Genomic DNA, 21,219 nt, shown 5'->3' with positions numbered 1-21,219 from the left:
ATATTCCACATTTCAGAACTGTGATAGGCAGGTAAGGATCAGGCCCTAGAGGTCTTTCTAGGGAACAATAATAGTCACTTCCAACATATTTTAGATTTTTTTTGTTAGCAGGTATCAATTGATCCCTTCTAAAAAAAAAAAGAGGAACAAGTATAGCATAATGTCTATGTACTGCCACCCCGCTTTCGTCAATCCAGAAATAAGGCTGTGACTAGCCTAGGCATTCCAACAACAAGTTTGAGGATGGGCAGATATCTTTCTTCATGTCCTTCTTGGTCGGAGATCTACCTGCCTGTGGTGGGCCTAATGCATTCTCCAAGTTAGAGCATAGTCTGAAATGTATTGGAAGTTTAAAGCTCAGATCAAGGGTCTAATACAGAATTAATCTCTGTCCCTTTTCTTCCTCAGACATACCTTTGTGAGTTTGCCCTAACATTATCTGTTCATACATTCATGACATAATAGAAGTGTGCATGGCTGGCATAAGTTGTCCATTTCCTTCTCCCTCGTTGTGGCAGAAGTATCACATGGTACCATCAGTGAAACCTCATTAGAAAGCTTCAGATAATTCTACAGAAAATGTACAAAACAGCCTCACGCCACCCTGGTCTGTTGGCAGTAATGGACAGTTTTTCCATCCAGCAGAGGTCACCTCCAAAGGCTTTAGTGGATAATTAATAGTGTAGAGGTTAGATTTATCGTGACATAGACATACGCTTTGTGATATTATAAGCTAATGTATCAGTCACATAGATTAAAGGCAAACTACTTTAGTTAAAGAAGACCTGTACTGAGAGAAATATGGAGGCTACAACTGCTGACCTTTCCTTGCGGAAAATACTGGTTGCCTGTCATTCTATTGCAGTCACTGACACAGGACCAGATTGCATATCAGGAGCTCTGATTTCATTCTGTCTTCACTTGCTACACACTTTCCTCTAGGTCAGAGATTAGGGCTAGGTTCACACATATCCGGTGCAAATTTCCCCTCCGTTTTTACGGTGAATTTCCTAAACAGATGTTCAGCAGATCAACTGCAATTTTAGATACAGTTCAGATATACATTTTTGGAGCCGGAGTCTTTATCATTAGCTGATTGTTAAGGAGTGGTTGCTGCATCCCCAATAACAGATGACTCGTCAGCTGTTAGCGGGGTTCCCCGCTGATAACTGAATGTAAAAAAAAAACATTAACAGCAAAAATAAAATATTGCGAAAAATCGTGAACCCCCTCCCTCCTCTACCATACCAGGCCACATGTCCTCAACATGTTGATGGGGAGAAGGGCCTCTTCCCCACAACCCTGGCTGATAGTTGTGGGGGTCTGGGGGCAAGGAGCTTATCGGGATCTGAAAGCCCCCTATAACCAGGGAGCCCCCAGATTCCCTCTCCCCCCATGTGAATGAGTATGGGGTACATTGTACTCCTACTAATTCACCAAAAAAAGTGTAAAAAATAAATAAATACACAGGCACAGTTTTTTTACAATTCCTTTATTAAAAACAAAAAAACAATGTCCCCCCGGTGTCGATTCATTTTCAATCATGGCACCCGCTGCCACCACTGGCCCAAAAAAAAGCACAGTTTGTGCCAAGGGCTCGTACCATCTTCCTGTTCCGGTGTGTGATAGTTTCTAAATAGCTAAGGGAGGGGGCCACCATGCGACATCACCTGGTGACACCACCCCCCAGTGACATCACCAACCCAGCATACAGCACTGGATTATAATTCTTCCAATCATGTAGGATCAGCATCACATATGAATGCAGTCTGCCAGGAACTTCCACTTCTTTAGACCAGCATCCACCCATTGAGCTGCTTTGATATTTTCATAACACCACCTAAGAGCCAGCTGTCTGCTTTTACCAGGGCTGAGGAATCTTGAGAGGAGTACTGAAGCAGGGTGCTGTTGTGTTTTTAGCAAGCTATATACAACATTCTGCCCTAGTGTTGCCACCTGTCTGGGATTCACCCGGACAGTCCGGGTTTTGAATCATGTATCCGGGTTTCAGTCCACCCAGACACATTGTTCAGACAGGAACGTTGGATGAGGGAGCACTATGTGTGCCACATTACTATTCTGTTTGGAGTGCCCAAAGATGTCCCAGGTCTGTTACAATCATATTGTGTATACTAAAACAAAACAAAAAATAAGAAAAAGTGGTAACCCCCACCCCAACCCACCAGCCATGATCTGTCTGCATTACATAGAAAAGCACAGAGGCCCAGTGATGATATCACTGTGTCTAAAATAAGGTATACATACCTCCCAATTTTTTGAGATGGGAACAAGGGACACCTATCAGCAAATATATGTAGGCATAGGAAACACCCCTTGCCATGCCCCCTTAAAGGAGAATTACTGTATTTATTGGCATATAACACGCGCCGGCATATAACACGCACCGCAGGTTTAGGAGGGTCTGGTATAGGATTTTAAGGGAAACTCTGTGCCAACATTTAAAAAAAAAATGGCATGGGGTCCGCCCAAAAATCCATACCAGACCCTTATCCAAGCACGCAACCTGGCAGGCTGCAGGAAAAGAGGGGGGACGAGAGAGCACCCCCCCTCCTGAACCCTACCAGGCCATATGCCCTCAACATGGGGAGGGTGCTTTGGGGTAGCCCCCCAAAGCACCTTGTCCCCATGTTGATGGGGACAAGGGCCTCATCCCCACAACCCTTGCCCGGTGGTTGTGGGGGTCTGCGGGCGGGGGGGCTTATCGGAATCCGGAATCCCGGAAGCCCCCTTTAATAAGAGGACCCCCAGATCCCAGAACAGGGTACAAATTCACCCCTACCATTTCACAAAAAAGTGTGAAAATGTTAAAAAAACACAAGACACGGCTTGGGACAATTCCTTTATTAAAAAATAAATAAAGAAATAAAAGAGTCCCACAAAGTCCATTCATCTTCTTCTTCTCTCGCTCAGACGGACCGAAAAAAAAAAAGCCACACGCAGCTACCGATCTGCCTCCATGGGAGGCACCCGCCTAATGACGGGCCTCTCAGGTGACAGCTCTTTTATAACTGAGGGCGGGGCCACGCGGTGACGTCACCAGATGACCCCACCCCCCTCTGACGCACGGGGACATCCCTACAGCTTCTCCGTAGCGTCAGAGGGGGCGTGCATTTTTTTTTTTTACATTTTGGTTCGGGGTTCCCCTGTGAGGGAATTCCATGCTGTTTTGTGTATTGCTGGGAACGACAATTCATTATAGCTGCAAATACTTTTAAATGACTTTTTTTCCGCTAGAAATTTCATTTTGCTCTTGGACTGTTCTAAACAAGGGAAACAAGCGCCACTTTACAGGCATACTATAGACACCCCCCAGGTACGAAATTTAAAGGAATTTTAAAGGAAATGTAAAGGAATAATTCACTTTTATTGTTTCACTTGAAGCATTATTAAAATCACTGCTCCGAAAAAAACGGCAGTTTTTAAAACTTTTTTTTGCATTGATACACGTCCCCTGGGGCAGGACCCAGGTCCCCAAACACTTTTTATGACAATAACTTACATATAAGCCCTTAAAATTAGCACTTTTGATTTTTCCTGTTCATGTCTCATAGACTTACTAACGGTGTTTGCGTGTTCAAACAAATTTTTTTCCTGTTCGCATGTTCTGCTGCGAACCGAACCGGGAAGTGTCCGGCTCATCCCTACTCACAATCAGCGGAGATTGGCGGGGATCTCCGCTGATTGTGGGAAGGGGAAAAAAAAGTGTGTGTTATACGTTGATAAATACAGTATACAAAAAATTGTTAAACACACAAATCCTTTTTTTTAACCACTATTATTCCTTTATACTGTGTTATGACATTTACAAATCCAGAAATTTTGAAATTGTATGAAAGGTTTAGCACTGGAAAACATTTTTTGGAAGAAAAAAGTGCATTTTATATACAACTATATAGATCAGACCAAAATGAGGGACCGATGGGGAGGAAAGAAGGACTTTGTTCCAAACCAGGGACAGTCCCTCAAAAACAGGGACAGTTGGGAGCTATGGGTATATCTTGAAAACACAAAGGTTTTATTTCAACATTTCAGCTTCAATGTTCTCAGATCAGGGGGTAAGCAAAGAAAGGCTTGGATCTGTTCTTGCTAAGGCCCCTTTCACACATGTGCGACTTCAAAGTAGCACGATTTTGCCGCGATTTCGACAAGACAGTTGTGTGGCTGTGGACTTTGCCCTGCAAAGAACATACCAGGTCCTTCGGTCTGGCATGGATTTTAAGAGGTCCCCCCAAAATCCATACCAGACCCTTATCCGAGCACACAGCCCGGCAGGTAAGGAAAGGGGGTGGGGACAAGCGAGCACCCCCCCGAACCGTACCAGGCCGAATGCCCTCAACATGGGGGGGTGAGTGCTTTGGGGCAGGGGGCTCTGCGCCTCCCACCCCAAAGCACCCTGTCCTCATGTTGATGAGGACAAAGGCCTCTTCCCAACAACTGCGGACGGGGGCTTATCGGGAATCTGGAAGCCCCTTTTAACAAGGGGACCCCCAGATCCCTGCCCCTCACATTGTACCCCTACCCATTCATCTAAAAAAAGTGTCAAAAATAAAACACAATACACAGGTTTTTAAAGTAATGTATTAGGCAGCTCCGAGGTCTCTTCTGACTTCTCCCCTCCCTGGCTCTTCTGCCTCCTCCACTGATGTCTTCTGCCTCTGCTGGTTCTTCTCCGCTCTCCACTGATGTCTTCTAGTCCTCTCCAGTTCTTCTCTCTCTGTTTGCTGTCTTCTGCCTCTGCCAGGTCTTCTACGCTGTCTTCTCGCTCTTTTGCTGGGTCTTCTCTGCTGTCTTCTCCCTCTGTTCTTCTTCCGATGTTGACTCAACGCTTTCTCCCGCTCTAATGCTGGGTGCGCGGTGTGCCACTACTTATATTTGCATGGGGTGGGGTCACCGGGGGACATTACCACCCATCATGCCCCGGGCGGTGACATCATAAGGGGTGGGCCTCCAGTGACCCCACTCCATGCAAATATAAGTAGTGGCACACCGCGCACCCAACATTAGAGCGGGAGAGAGCGTGGAGTCAACATCGGAAGAACAGAGGGAAAATACAGCAGAGAAGACCCAGCAAAAGACCCAGTAAAAGACAGAAGACAGAGGGAGGAGAAACTTAAAAGACATCAATGTAGGAAGCAGAAGAGCCAGAGAAGAGAGAAGAAATCGGAAGAGACCCTGGAGCTGCCTAAAAAATTACTTTAAAAACCTGTGTACTGTGTTTTATTTTTGACATTTTTTTTTTTAGGTGAATGGGTAGGGGTACAATGTACACCATACTCATTCACATAGGGTGGGGGGACGGGATCTGGGGGCCCCATTGTTAAAGGGGGCTTCCAGATTCCGATAAGCTCCCTGCCGCAGACCCCTGACAGCCAACAGCCAAGGTTGTCGGGAAGAGGTCCTTGTCCTCATCAACATGGGGACAAGGTGCTTTGGGGTGGGGGAGCGTAGGGCCCCCCTGCCTGAAAGTACTCACCCCCCCCATGTTGTGGGCATGCAGCCTGGTACGGTTTAGGAGGGGGTGGGCACTCGCTCATCCCCAGCCCCTTTGCTGACCTGTCGGCCAGATGTGTGCTCAGATAAGGGTTTGGTAGAAATTTTGGGGGGGACCCACTCTGTTTTTTCAGTATGGGGGTTACCCTCAAAATCCATATCAGACCGGAGAGCCTGGTATGCTCTTGGAGGGTGAATCCGTGCCGTTTTTTTCTTTTTTAAATTGGTGTGGAATTCCCCTTCAAGGTCATCAGAGCACAAGTCGGAAGCCAAAGTCAGATTCGCCAATACAGCGATCCTACTTTGATTCAACTTCATTCGATATGGCACGACTTGAAGTCATAGTAATATGAATGGTAGTCATTGGTAATCATGGAGAACGACTTGTCATGCGACTTTGCAGTCCCAAATCGTGGGATAAGTTGTACAAGTATGAAAGGGGCCTAATGCCCTGTACACACGACCAGTTTTCCACTGAAACTGTCTTGCGTACACACGATCACACCAAAGTCCGATCGTCAAGAACGCAGTGACGTACAGCACGTATGACGGGACTAGGAAAAGGAAGTTCAATAGCCAGTAGCCAATAGCTTCTGTCTCGTACTTGCTTCAGAGCATGCGTCGTTTTTGGTCCATCGGAACAGCATACAGACGAGCGGTTTTCTCTATAGGAATTGGTTCCGTCGGAAATATTTAGAACATGTTCCATTTCTAGGTCCGTCAGAATTTTCTTTAAAAAAAATTCTGATGAGGCATACACCCAATCGGATTATACAACAAAAAGCTTTCCGCTCGCGTGTACGCGGCATAAGAAACTGTTAGCAAGAAGGATGAGAGTACAATTGTTTAGGATAGAGTATGATGCATGAAGCACATCCTTTCTATTGTCTAATAAAAATGCACTGAACGGTTGGCATGCTATTCTTTCATAAACCTATCAGCCCTTACCAATCAGAAACTTGCTCCAATCCCCTGCAAGGAACTTCTGCATATTGTATTACATGTTTATATCTGTGAGGTCTTTGCTAAACAAATGTTTTGTTTCATAAGAAACGAGGAGCTCTAGACACATCCTATCTTACTAATATACAATGCATTCAGATTGTATTTCTATGCAATTCATTGAGAGCAGATTACTTCAATGAACTGCACAAATAGCTCATATCACTTGCAGAGATAAAAATGAATTGTTCTGTGTTTAAATAAAAGCTGGAGCTGAATAGACCTCATTGCTTGCTGCTGCTTGAAAATAGCTGTATATTCTCTTGCAGCAGTAATTTCACTGGAGGAGCAGTATGGAAGTCCTAGTTATCTAGGCCTTACAGGGTAAACCGTAATCAATTAAACAGAAATGTTTTAGGTATTTTCAAAGATGGGAAATCATTTAAACTGCAAAGAAAAACACAATTATGTACTATGATGCAAACATGTACTGCATATGACAATTGCTTTAAATGGACTACCCAACACAGAAAAAATAGATAGCATGTGCACTGAGAAGCTGCCATCTGGAACATGGAAGGGTGTTGTCACGTACCTGGTGATAGAGTCTGATGTGGAGAGGAAGGTGATATCTTACACCTCTGGCTCAGTACCACTGATAAGGTAACAGGAGGTACATGAGCCTGGAGTGGCATGAGTGCCTGGCAGGTCTGGTCATGGTGGTTGCAGATGAGAGGTCTGTGAGCACTTGGATGCAGGCTTGGACGTGATGCAGGGCAGCAGGTACAGTGGGCTGGAAGATGGTCAGCAGGCACTTGGCAGCTGGCAGGTCACAGGCACCAAGCTTTTGGCAGGTGGCAATCAGCAGGTATTTACCAGGCTGCAGGGATGGCCTCCAAGGGCTGGACACGGAGCAGAGTGAGGCAAGCAGGGTCAGTAACCAGCAGGCATGTCAGATACAGAGCAGCAGGCAGAAGAATAGTCAGGTTCAGGCTGAAGAGGGCAAAGGTAAGCAGATAGGCTGAAGGATCAGGCAGGGATGTGGTCAAAGAGCAAACCAGGGGTCTGTCGGGTTCAGGCAGAGATAAAGCGTGTTCAGATTATATAGCAGAACGGCAACCGGAGATCAAGCACAGGAAAAGGTAACATGTATCAGAGCGATGTAGACCATAAGGCAAGGTCCTAGTGCAGCAGAGGTGTTTAAATAGCCCACTTAGTGTCAATCCAGTGGCGGGCGTGCATGCCGACGTGCAAGCGCATGCACCCATGCACAGTGGCACGAGTGCATATTTGGCTAACAGGAATTTACCGCTTGCGCATATTCATGCGTCTATGCATGTTGGTTCTTTGCTGACAATAAGTTTGGCCAATAGGTATTCTCTGTCTGCACATAACTATGCGCCTGGGTATACTTTGTCTTTCCTGACAAGTGTAGGTAAAAATCACAGGGCCCCATAGCAAAATTAATTAATGGGGTCCTTATCAGTGGCAAGTAATGCATTTCTATTTACATCCCTTTAACACTGGTGGTCAGAGATGGGCAGCCTAAAATGTCCCTCTATAAAAAGATATAAACTTGCCTTAAAGCAGAACTCCAACACTTATAAAAATCTGCTGACTTATAAGATGTTAAGTTCAACAAAGTGTATACCACCTCGTGGACTTATGTCTTTTATTTACAATTTTTATTTTTACTGAGCTCCAGGAGTACAGCTATTGCTATACTTCTGGTGCTCCAACACTTGACACATTTGATACAGCATCTGCAGAATCATTTTCATCCACATCGCCCGCCCTTTCTCTCCTTTTGCCCAATCACAGAAATCTTTGTGTTATGTAGATGCAAATAAAGAATTTTGTGACTGGACAGTGGAAAGAAGGGGTTGGCTGTAAGGCTGCTGTGTAGCAGAGGGCATCTCTGCTGTCAAAACACTGGGAGTATAGTGATACTGTGCTCCCAGTACTCAGTAAAAATGTAAATAGTAAATAAAGGATATAATGCCACAATCATATAAACCAGTATACTTGTGTAGTGTTCTTGTATATATTTTCAGAACTGGAAAATGTATTAAAATAATTTTTCCATATTATGTCTTAGTAAGATAAATATATAACATATTAAATAATAACATTTCATATTTACAATGTTCAGCCAAAAGGTGGATAATATTTAAATGCATTTGTGGAAAAATATTGTTTACAGAGCTCAATAGCTCAAGTTCCAATTTATAAACAAATGTGAATGGTACAGAAGAGTGACTCATCACCCTCCCTCTTTGCTGTCTGCTCTCTATGACTTCATAAGACAATCAATTAGACAAACAGATTCTATAAGCAAGCTGTTTCTAGTATGCTCTTTTCAGGAATATCCATGTGCTGCGACACCAGTTACAAAGGTCCACTCTTTATTAAGTGTTCAATAAAGAGTTTATCTAAACTGTGAAAAAGATAACACATTAGTTTAAAAAAAAAAATTTTTTTTTAGCCATTATAACCTTTCTTTAATTACTTTTGTGACGAACAATTGCTTGACAGTAGTTGGAATTTCCAGAAACCTGTTGTGTGGTATATTTACTATACATTTAACTGCAAAAAAAATTCCACCCTCTTTCCCAGGGTTGAGGGGCGTTATTTAGGGATACATAGACATGTGCAACACTGGAGGACAGTCAAACATACTAGCACGATTCAATCATACTCAGTTACTCCAGTCTGCCAGTAGATGAGCCCATATTTAAGCACATATTTAAGAGAACCAAGAGGTAAGAGGAGATGGGAATTCCATTGATTCCTACTACAACATATGGGTAGGGCTACACTGAACATTAATCCTCTTTACTACTAAGAAACTACTCATTGGCAATAATTTCTTAACAACACACCAATTTGATCCTAAGACAACTGTTGGTGAGTAGATAAAACTCTAAGTAGCAGAGAGAATATGCTCGCAGGGTAGCCCTGGCCTTACCATGCGTGTGCAGTAGTGAATATGACCTGCTGTCACAGAGGTTGTAAATACTGATGGCCAGGCTATGTTAGCAAAGGGGAGGAAATGACGCCATGACCTGAGTTCTGTATGACCTCTCATTTTTTGCTCATGTGGAAGTGGAAGTCCTAATTTGGAGAGGCCACACTTTAGAAAATACTGTTACTCATCAAGCATACAAAGTTATAATTTCTTAGGCTTTTTTGTGTAAAAAGTATCCTTATGAAATACAGCAACCATGTAACCTTCTTTTCTTTGTTTTCTTGCTTACCTTTAGGCTTCTTATATTTGGCAATATCTTTTTGGCTTTAATACCGATCACATGCTTCTTGATGCTTCACATCTCCTACAGGAGATGTTATCGGTATAGGGCCTGGATGTTACAGAACCAACGTTTTGACCTGTGGTGTATAAGAATTTTGGTAAGAGCAGAAACTTTCATAATATATGAACCCTTTAAATGAAAAAATTAAATGAAAAAATAAGATCTGTGCCTTTGACTTTGCGTAGCCATGGTTGTATCTTTTTTGTGGTAGCACAGTTCTTTGTCATAAGAAACTTTATTGGAAGTGTCAACCTGGCCACATATGTTACAAACTCATTTTAAAATCTTCTTTAGATTTTGCCAACACAATTGTGTTGTATTAAGACCTACTTGATAGGATATTAATAGAATGGAATATTAGGTAAATCATCATGCTAAATAGTTATGGTTCCATCTAAGGTTGTAACGAGTGTGGCCAGCTTTCTGTTTAGTCAAATATGGTCCCTAATACATGTGAAACACACTATGATTTATACAACTGAAATATGTTTCAGGCTTAAAGCAGTATTAAACCCAAAAACAAAAATGTATATATTGTAGCTTACCCATCCTTAAAGTGAAGCTCCAGTCGTTTTTGTGTGCATTAAAAGCCCACAGCTACTTTTTTATTTTTGGTGATTAAGGTAGACCTCGTGGGCAGGGAAGTCCCTGGCCAAGGGATAAGGGAAAAAAAGAAAGGGGCAAGAAAAAGAGTAACAAGGGTAGAGTACAGTATCTTTTTTCTCTCTGTGGTAAATCTGAAGAAAGGTTGAACCAGTGGTAGAAAGTATAATTATTGAATTTTTTACTTATTGATATATGTGTTAAAGAGGGAAGATGTTAAATGGAAGATAAGATGTACTGATATTTCGATGCATAACTGTGAAACTATCCTTGTGAAAAGAAAATAAATAATTTATAAAAATAAAAAAAAAGCTCACAGCTACAAAAAGTGTAGCGTCTGACTTTTAATAAACACCCACTCACCTGTCCCAAGATCCAGCGATGTGGCTGCCCGAACCCTTGGTTCTTTCCCTCTCTGCCCGCTGGTGCCAGCATTACAACTGTGGGCACCAGGTTGTCACAACCCGGTGCACACTGTGCATATGTGAGTCGTACTGCACCTCCCGAATGGTCGTGCAATATTCTGGGACATGTGATGTGTCCCAGAAGGTTGCAAGGAGGGGGGGGGAGAACTTCTGCTCTGATCGCCTAGGCAGTCAAAGCCGAAATGGCAGAGCATGCGTGTTAAAACTAGGCACCCGATCCCCCTCCCCCCAAAAAAAAAATTACACAAGAAATGTGGCATAGGAGGGGAGGAGTGCTTAAAGCGGAAGTTCCCCTTCATGGTGGAGCTCCTCTTTAAGGCTAGTTTCACAGGGTCTTCAGCTTGTATAAGAGTAGTGTAAACAGCCAGCTTTGACAAAGTATGTGCAGAGCTTTAAGCAAGCTTTGAAGATGCTTTAAATGTACTTTTCAGCTCCAGTTTGTAAAAGTTGAACACAGATCCTAATTGGAGTGTCGATTGCCACTTTAAACGAGCTGTTAGCAGACTTCAGCACTTCTTAAAGCTTGTTGAAAGCCTGCTGAAGCCTGCTAGCAGCTTGCTTAAAGTGGCAAGTGTTAAATGGTTTGACTCAAGTCGCAATATAAGACTTACTGGCTGCAGGTGAAAATAAAGGGGTCAGACCACTTTGACCTACAGGTAAGCCTAGATTAAGGCTTACCTGTAGGTCCAAGCAATATCTCCTAAACCTATATGGTTTAGGAGATATTTGCCCGAAAATGGGCACCGCTGTCTACGGCGCATGCGCCGTAGACAGCGGCGCGCAGGCGCACTAAATGCGGCAAGTCCAAGAATGGATTTGCCTAATTTGTCGACTCCTGTGCGCATGCGCGGGAGTGACGTCATCGCGGCTTCGCCGAATGGCAGCGGCGGAGCTGCGAGACGCGACTCCCGTGCGCATGCGTGGGAGTGATGTCATCGCGGCTTCGCCGCTGTCATTCGTCGGAGCTGCGAGACGCCACCAGCAAGATGGATGCGGCGGACTACAGGGGACAGCGGCGACTTCGCTGGCTCCTGTGTCAGGTAAGTGACACATAATGGACTACTATGCGATGCATAGTAGTCCATTATGCTTTACCTTTGCAGGGAAAAAAAGAGGAAGTAAACCCATCAGGGTTTACTTCCTCTTTAATGCAGCCATCAAATCTAAGAATTAAAAGCTACAATAAAATACTTGAAGAATTAAGGGGGGTGGGGGAACCACCCCCCCTCAAAAAAACAAAAAAAAACAAACTCAAATCATGTGGTACCATGTCCACCATTATATAATATATTACAACTGATATAGTAAGTAAGTGCAGGGTTAGGGAGCTGCACAAATGGTTGATTTACTAAAGCCGAATAGGCTGTTCGCTTTTCAAGGGGATTTTCCCCTAGCTTAGTGAATGTGGTGAATTTGTGGTACAATTTCTAAACAAACAAAATTTTTGGTTGGACATGGATGAATGGTGGAAGTCAGTAGAGCTTCACCTCATTCACTAAGCTAGGGGAAAATTCACTTTCAAAGTGAACTACCTATTTGCCTTTAGTAAATCATCCCCCGAGTCTCAAAATGTACAAACTATGTTAATGTTTTCCTTATTTTCTGTCCCTCTACTGTCTACCTGTGTGACTAAACTCAGCAAAAGAACTGTAGGGTTAAGGGGTCCAGGTTGTTTAGAAGAGTCAGGAGACTCTTTACAGCTCAAGAAACATCAAGCCATCTCTTTTTTTCTCTTGCTTGGTGACAGTAATGTTCCTTTTTGTTCCAATATGTACAAGAAATAGTCAACTAGATCCTGCATGTTTGCTAAAGGTACACCTAATTGGACCAGGCTTATTGCCCGGTCCAATTGTGTATACATTTAGTAAACAAAAAAACCTTTGAGTACCCAAATTAGGAAGTAATTAGTAACTTAAGCAAAAACCAACCAGCTCATATGTACATATATACATTACTATGGTGTCTAATGAAATTCTTATCAGGAATAGAATCGTAACCAGTATTATTATTTTTTTTTCTAGGTACATAATGGATTGGCAACCTATGCCACATGGACATCCATTGCAACGATTATCAATTTTGGAATAGTACTCAAGTATAATGTTAATGTAATTGATCCTGATGTCAGCACCATTGTTCTTTCCCTTATTTTCTTTGCTGTCTTATTCTGGTAAGAGTCTGTGAATTTCAGTTATCGGCAGTTAAATATATGAAGTTGTGGGTATTTGATCACATCTTTATCCAGTAGAGCTAATGCAAGTTTGGAAAAACTATACTTCTATATTGTATAGGAAAATAGTCTACAAGGCAAACTTGTATTAGTTGGAGGAAATAGAGAAGCACTACACTGCCCTCTTGTGGCAATGAGTTGAATGAGCAGTGATCTCAACTTGGTGTCTGTCCTTGAATCTATTACAAAGCACCACAAATTATGCAGCCAGCTCAAAAAGTAGTTTTGACATAATATGCATAGCAACATTGTTCAATTTTTTCTAGCACTGTCACATAATGTATTATTATTGTAGTCTTAGCCCACGTTTAGTCAAAAAAGAAGAAGAAAAAAAAAACACAACAAGGAACCTTACTTACTGTGTACTTCTTAATGGCACCACACGCATCAGCGCCTGCGGCATATTTTCACATGCACCATGCAGCATGGTGCCGCTGGCTCCTGCATTCATGTAATGCCTCGTACACACGATCGGACAATCTGGCGGACTTAGAAAGAAGTTTTGACTCAAAAATGTCCGGCGGACAATCTGCCCATCTGTGTGCTAGTCCGCTGGACTTTTGAACGTGGCTCCAGGTACCCGGGACTCTGGCAGAAAGTCCAGCGGGTTGTCCGCCGGACCTAGCCCACCGGAAAAGTCTGGTCATGTGTGGGCAGGTCCGCTCCTTTGGAAAAAAGTCCGGCGGACCTCAGCTGCAAAGTCCAGCGGTTTGTCCGCCGGATAGTCCGATCGTATGTACGCGGCATTAATCTTCCTCCTCTAAACCACCCTATCCCCACTGCCATAATCTTGCAGTGCAACAGGGGTTAATAGAGCTGAGAGAGCAGTGGCAGGCACTCATCAAGAGTGCCCAACTATGCCCACCCTTTCTGCCTAACTCCTACATTCATTGAAGCCATACTACAGCATCTCTGAATGAAACACAAGCTGTGAATGGAGGACAGCGGAGGAGAGAACTAGCAGGGGGGTGCCTTACCATCCTAGGCTAAGGGGCTGTGTGTTTCTATTGGTGTACATTTTGTAGAGAGACACAACTCTAGAACCTACATGCAACTGTGGCTCCATAGAATGGTGCCAGAGAAAGGAGCCACCCTAAAACAGGAAAACTGAGGCAGCGATCATGGCACCAGCTTAACCACTGCCATACCGGGCCTATTCTGGCACTCCTCTCCTACATGTAAAAAATCATAATTGTTTTGCTAGAAATTTTTTACCGGTTACATGTTTAGAGTTACAGAGTAGTTCAAGTGCTAGAATTGTTGCTCGCACTCTAACGCACATGGTGATACCTCACATGTGTGGTTTGAATGGCGTTTACATATGTGAGCGGGACTAACGTGTGCGAGCTACCAGGGACAGGGGCGTTTTTACTTTTTTTTTATATTACTTTATTTTTTTATTTTTACTTTCTTTTACAAATTTTTTTTTTTTTTTATCACTTTTATTCCTATTACAAGGAATGTAAACATCCCTTGTAATAGGAATCATTCATGACAGGTCCTCTTTATGGAGAGATGTGGAGCCAATAAGACCCTACATCTCTCCTCCAGGCTGGAAAGCATGAGATCGGGCAAAAAATCCCATGCTTACCAGCCGATTTGTTTACATCCACGGCCCGGACGTGACGTCATAACGTCGCGCCCAGTTCTCCGACCGTCATAGGGAAATCTCTATGCTTGTCACCTGGCGGAGGCCGAATTCTTTCTCCAGGTCCCTCATGGCACGGGAGAGCCCGAAGAAACTTTATTGGAACTTTATTGAAGATGGCGGCGGGAGGGGGGACGTCCCATCCCATCGCTTGCAAGATCACTCTAGTGGCAGAACTGCCGCTATGATCATTCTTATGGTGCACAGAATCACCGTCTGAAAACAAGGATATCTGAATGATGCCTGTAGCTGCAGGCATCATTCAGATATTGCCACTGAAAGTCCAGGACGTCATATGACATCCTTGGGTGGGAAGTGGTTAACCACTTGCCTACTGGGCACCTTTACCCCCTTTCTGCCCAGGCCAATTTTCAGCTTCACACTTTGAATTACAATTGCATGGTCATGCAACAATGTACCCATATTACATAAAAAAAAATCACAGCAATAGAGCTTTCTTTTGGTGGTATTTAATCACCAGTGGGTTTTTTATTTTTTGCTAAACAAATGGAAAAAATACAGAAAATTAAAAAGAAAAAAAATGTTTTTCTGTTATAAAATTTAGCAAATAAGTATTTCCTTCACTGATGAGCACTAATAAGGCTGCACTGATGGGCACTAATAGGCAGCACTGAAGGGCCCTGATAGGCAGCACTGATTGGGACTGATAAGCAGCACTGATGAGGAGGCATTGATGGGCACTGATAAGCAGCACTGATTGGCACTGTTGGGGCTGCACAGATAATCAGGACAGTGATGATAAGTGCCCTGATTATCAGTGTAGATGTCACCCGGCACACTTGGCGGTTACCGGCTCTCCTCTCCTCACGCTGTGACAGCGCGTGACAAAGGAATGCCAATAATCGGCAAGTGTGTTTACATTGTGTGATGGGACACAGCTGATCACGTCGTAAAAGGCTGCTGTGATTGGCCTTTTACCCCGATCTGTGATCAGCTGTGTCCGAAGGATACAGCAATCAGAGAGTGCGGGATGCACACTGTAGCGGGTTTGCTGGGGGCGTAGTTCTGGGAGGATGTCAATAGACACCCTCCCAGAACTGAACAAACACGCTGTAGCCGTCATTCAACTATAGTGCGAGTGGTTAAACAGGGACATAGGCAGGGATTAAAAGATAAAGAAACTGCATCCCAGTAAGTTATGACATCAGCTGCTGAAAGTACTTAACAAAAAAGTAGTTTATTATTACTTTAATTCCAATAGCAAACTCTGCTGATGTAAAGTAAGTGCTGCATCTGGTAGCTGACAGTGGAGGCTGTTAACTATGTCTGCTTATGCTGTCGGCTACCAGATGCAGCTCTTAAACATATATGATCAGAGTCTGCCACAGCTAATCTTTAAGTTTTATTGTTTCTTTAGGTCCTCTACTGTTTCCCCCTTTGTATATAGGCTTACATATAATACTGTTACAGTGTACAAATATTTTTATGTTCTATTTCACAGGTTCTTGATGGAAACATTTATTTTTGAAAAATATGTGCGCTATACTTTTACAATTTACCCAGTAGCAATTGTTGCTTCAGTTGGAGTCTTTGTTGGGGCAGAAGAGTCTTCGAAAATGACAGATAATGATGTAATAAATGGTGAGTTGCCCATCACTTACTCTTATATGGTTCATGTACTGTAGATCGAGTTTTATAAACTTTCCACATGCACATGTTAAGTGCTAATGTGAAGTGTGTTACATTACATCACTTATGCCCCGTACACACAAGCGGAATTTTCGTCCGAAAAATCTTGGATGTTTTTTCCGATGGAATTCCTCTCAAGCTTGGCTTGCATACACACAGTCACACAAAAGCTCTGAAGTACAACACTACTACAAGCCGAGAAAATGAAGTTCAATGCTTCCAAGCATGCGTCGAATTGTTTCCGAGCATGCGTAGGAATTTTGCGCATTGGAATTGCTACAGACGTTCGGAATTGCCGATCTGAACTTTTTCCGACTGAAATACAGAGAACTTGCTTTCAATCTTTTGCTGGCAGGAATTCTGCCAGCAAAAGTCCAATGGAGAATACACACAGTTAAATTTTCCGACCAAAAGCTCTCATCTGTCTTTTGCTGGCCGAATTTCCAATTGTGTGTATGGGGCATAAGTTCAAAGGAAATGTGTCACACTACAGAGTTGAAGAGTATTATAGGACACTGTGGAAATGTACATCCTTACAGCTATTGCCAGGTATTCAGTAGTAGGAAATTACCAATTATGGCTCTTTTTCTTTAACCACTTGCACTTTTATAAAAAAAAATGAAAAAAAGACAGCTTTCATAAATCCTCTAGACCCCGCTTTGTGTTTGGACATAGAGAGAAGTATTCTTTATAACTACCAAACTGGCCATACACATTGAAATTTTGATCATCCTCTACCAGCTTTTAAAGTGAATCTGTGGCCAGAATATTGAGTGTTTGCACATTTCTTATACACAGTAATTGAATTCTGGATCCCTCACTGACCTCTGTACCTGCAGGCACTCTGGAGCAACTCAACCCTAAAATTTACAGCGGACAGACTAACACTGTTTACTTAGGCAGCTCACCTAACCTTACTCTTACCTCCCAGAGCTTTTGCTCTGTGTTAGGCTAGGTTCACATTTCTTCAGCTGGGGAACACATGCAAAATTGCACGCGTTCACTACCTGAAGACAAATGCACTGCACTTTAGCAGACCCTGGTGTGTCATTGTTTCTTAAAGGCACCCCACACATCAGCACCTGTGGCAATTTTCGTATGCACCCTGGTATGGCACGATTTAAACAAAATGGTTTGGGACTATCTTCTCCATGCTTCTAGCTGGTAGGGCAGCCCATTAAAATTAATGGTTTTCCCAACCTGCGACAAGCGCATGTGAATGCGCTCACATAGTTCTGAACAAAGCCTCAAAATTAAAGAATAGAGGACTGTAAGGCCACTAAAATACAGCTGGGAAAGGATGAGCTGAGCTGCTAAGGGAAAATTTCAATGACTTCATTGTTTCTGCTGTGCAGCTGCAGAGGTCAGTATACATATCACATGGTGGATAACAAATTGGGAAAATGAAAAACAGTTTAAAAAGAATGCATTAGTTATATGATACCAAGTGAATTATGAACTCAAATATGTTGATGAATATAACAAAATGGAAATGTGAGTCTAATTTCCAGTTTCTAATATATTCAATATTGTAAGGTCTGGCAGGAAAATATATACAGTATACTTGTACGTACAGTATTTGTATTGGCTATTGTACAATCCATGTATTAATCCAAATAGGCAAAATACCCTACTTTTATTCTTATATTTTCAAGCATTAATAACTCATTCATGTGAACAAAACATATAAGGACATAGTCCTTTGCCTAAAATGTCAATGATTGTTTTATATACAGTATCTAATTATTGTCAATGACTGCTAATGCTAATATTATTTATTTTTGCAGTTGTGATCATTGCAGCAAGCTCTGTTTTTTGCCTCTTGCGGTTTGCTCTGCTCTTCTCGTGTAATAAGTTGAGACCCTTGATCTCAGAAAACAAGGTTAACCTGTCCAAAGAATTCCATGTAAATACATCACAAACCAATGGTCATGTCAATCCCATGGATATGGAAGCAGATGAGCTATGAGAATCAATAACACATAGACCTTTGAGAAGAGAAAGAGGGATGCGTGAAGTACCAGTACCCAATACCAGTACCCATGACAAGCAGCGTACTTCACATGGCTGTACAGTACTTTGCATTGACATATTAAAATGAACCTTTGCTCAGATCATGTACATTAAAATATTTGCATTAAAAGCACACTAAAACAAGTCTTCCTTCACCTCCGTAGCTTTAGGCATTGTGGAGAAATTCATGTTTACAACAGAGGCACTGCAATCACATCTCCTTTCCCCTTTAGTTATTATGGAAGCAGAATATTGAGGGCTCGCCAGCCTTCCGATCTAAACACACAGAAGGTGCTTCTAAGCTGCTACAAACCAGCTAAAAAAACTTTAGAGTAATTCCTGTGATCTTTGAGAATGAATTACTTTAGTACATGCAGCTAGAGAGGTCAAGGATGAGTTGCTTTAAAGCCCTTTTAATGCATGTTAAAATAATGTAAAACCAATAATGTCCATAGTCTGGGGTCAGGTTTCTCTTAAATAAGCCCAAAGGGCTTTGTAGATAGCACTATTCATTTTGAATATTCTTATTAATTACAATACCCAGACATTTGTCAGTACTTATCATGACTAAATCTATTCTAACAAATGAGCTTTACTGATGCCATTGTTACTACACTGTATACAGTATGTATGCTTATGTTCAGATCTACTTATGTTTTGATAGTATTGAAATCAATTTTATTAGAGGAGTAACATATTTATTTTATTTAAAAATAAAAAATAAAACCTTCACTTCTTTCTGAGATATTGCTGTTGTTAAATCCAACTACTATTCATGTGCATCAAAGGACACATTGCAAACAAAGGTTACCTAACTTACCTTTACATTAATATATATTTCAGTTAGGAAACATACATTTGATGAATATTTTTCATTGTCAAATAGAAACGTATTACACACAAATTACTATTTGCTTAAAAACGGTGGTTCAGATAAATACTTCAATAAATATAACTTTATTAAAGCGTAAAAATTTAACCTCCGCTTTTCGGAACCCTTCCCCCCTCTGGTGTCACATTTGGCAACTTTCAGGAGGAGGGGGGTGCAGATACCTCTCTAAGACTCCCATGGGAGTCTATGCCTCTTCCCGTCCCACCGTGCTGTCCGCTGGGGGAAACACGGGTCCCAGAGACAGCACGGACCATTTACATTGCGCTACGTGACTCGCGCATGCGTAGTAGGGAACCAGGAAGTGAAGCCACAAGGCTTAATTTCCTGATTCCCATAGCGAAGATGGCGGCGGCAGCATCCGAGGACCGAGGGACAGTTCGGTCTTGGGTGCCGACATCGCTGGACCCTGTGACAGGTGAGTGTCCTTATTTTAAAAGTCAGCAGCTGCAGTATTTGTAGGTGCTGACTTAAAAAAAAAAAAAAGTGTGGGTCTCCCGCTTTAAGCACTTTAGAAATTTATTTCAACAATAAGTCAATAACATACATTATTACTATTATCATTATACAGGATTTATATAGTGCCAACAGTTTGCGCAGTGCTTTACAACGTATGGACAGAAAGTACAGTTACAGTTACAATACAATTCATTACAGGAGGAATCAGAGCTTACAATCTAAAAGGGAGGGTGAAATGATACCAAAGGTATTAAAGTGTTACTAAACCCACAACAGTAAAATAAGTCTGTATATGCAGCAAAGCATGCTTGTTATACTCACAGTGGAACCTAAGGGGTTAATCCTCTGCATTTTGCTGTGTGGCCCTGTCTTCTTTGATCTTCTTCTTCTTTAAAGTGGAGTTCTGCTTAAAAAATAAAAGTCAGCAGCTACAAATACTGCAGCCGTTGACTTTTAATAATCGGACACTTACCTGTCCCATGGTCCAACAATGCGGGGGTACAAAGGCCTGCTCATCTCCCCCTCCTCTCTGCGGTGCTGGCATTGTAACTGTGGGCACCTGGCTGTGGCTTCACAGCTGGGCACCCACTACGCATGTGCAAGCCGCGTGGCATGACTACCAGGGCACGACACGTCACAGGTCCCAGATGATTGCCAAGAGGGAGGGGGGAGAAGTGATTCCATTCCGGTGCACGGGGGGGAAGCAGGAGCTGGAACCCTCTAAAAAGAGGGTACCGGCCCCCCCCCCCCCAAAAAATGACATGCCAAATGTGACATGTCAGGGGGTCACCTCCCTTAAAGCAGAAGTTAAATTTTTGGGTAGAACTCCGCTTTAACTGAGTCCAACCCATCTTGTGATAAAACAGAGCATTAGAAGTCAGGCTGCACATGCTCAGTTTGGTGTGTATTAGTAGAGAGGAGTTTTTGTTTTTTCTTGGGAGAGTGCATGTGAACAGCACAGGGCCAATCAGCACTATCCAGACAGAGGGTCACGGGGGAAAGAAAACTCCTCCTACAAGCTCAAGCAGACACTGATACTAGTCACAAGACTGCTATTTACTGCTGATAAGGTAGGTAGCAGTCTATATATACTAAAACGATTGCATGCCCATGTTCTATGTACTGTGTAGACTAGATATAGTGAATGCAGGGTCCTGGGTTTAGTTACACTTTAACTGTTATTAGTTATTAGATAGGGGCAGAATAGGCTTCTCTGAAGTGAAGGGTTTTCAAGAATCACAGTAGGGGACCTTCAGAAAGATTGGGGTAAGGAATTCCATAGGATGAGAGAGGCTCAGGCAAAGTCTCAAAAATGAAGAGAACAACTTCATACGTCATTTTTATTGTGATAAAGGTTTTATTAGGAATGCAAATTTTAAATATATGAGTACACAAAACTTTCAATTATAGTGTATTAATAAATGGCAGTCAAAGGGAGTATGCCATACAAGACCAAGCTCAAAGAGGGTACTTTTGAGAGGAAAGGAACCTATGGAGTCCAAATCAACACCACGGGGACTTCAGCTGCCTTGAGTTAT

General features: G+C 42.6%; 1 protein-coding gene across 1 annotated transcript in view; it reads left to right on the top strand.

The window, feature by feature from the left end:
- LOC143997012 (uncharacterized) overlaps positions 1 to 19,078 on the top strand; it is a 34,106-nt gene extending 15,028 nt beyond the window's left edge. The window contains exons 4-7 of the mRNA XM_077492368.1: positions 9,717 to 9,861; positions 12,814 to 12,962; positions 16,133 to 16,272; positions 18,108 to 19,078. Coding sequence (XP_077348494.1) covers positions 9,717 to 9,861; positions 12,814 to 12,962; positions 16,133 to 16,272; positions 18,108 to 18,289 — 616 coding nt within the window. The 3' untranslated portion in view covers positions 18,290 to 19,078. The remainder of the gene's footprint in view (positions 1 to 9,716; positions 9,862 to 12,813; positions 12,963 to 16,132; positions 16,273 to 18,107) is intronic.
- The last annotated feature ends 2,141 nt before the right edge of the window (positions 19,079 to 21,219 follow it).

Source organism: Lithobates pipiens, unplaced genomic scaffold, assembly GCF_037356315.1.
Source record: "Lithobates pipiens isolate NorthernLeopardFrog02 unplaced genomic scaffold, aLitPip1_a1.2 Scaffold_19, whole genome shotgun sequence".
Lineage (NCBI taxonomy): Eukaryota > Metazoa > Chordata > Amphibia > Anura > Ranidae > Lithobates > Lithobates pipiens.
The sequence above is the reverse complement of the archived record's forward strand: the minus strand, read 5'-3'. Positions and strand labels throughout refer to the sequence as shown.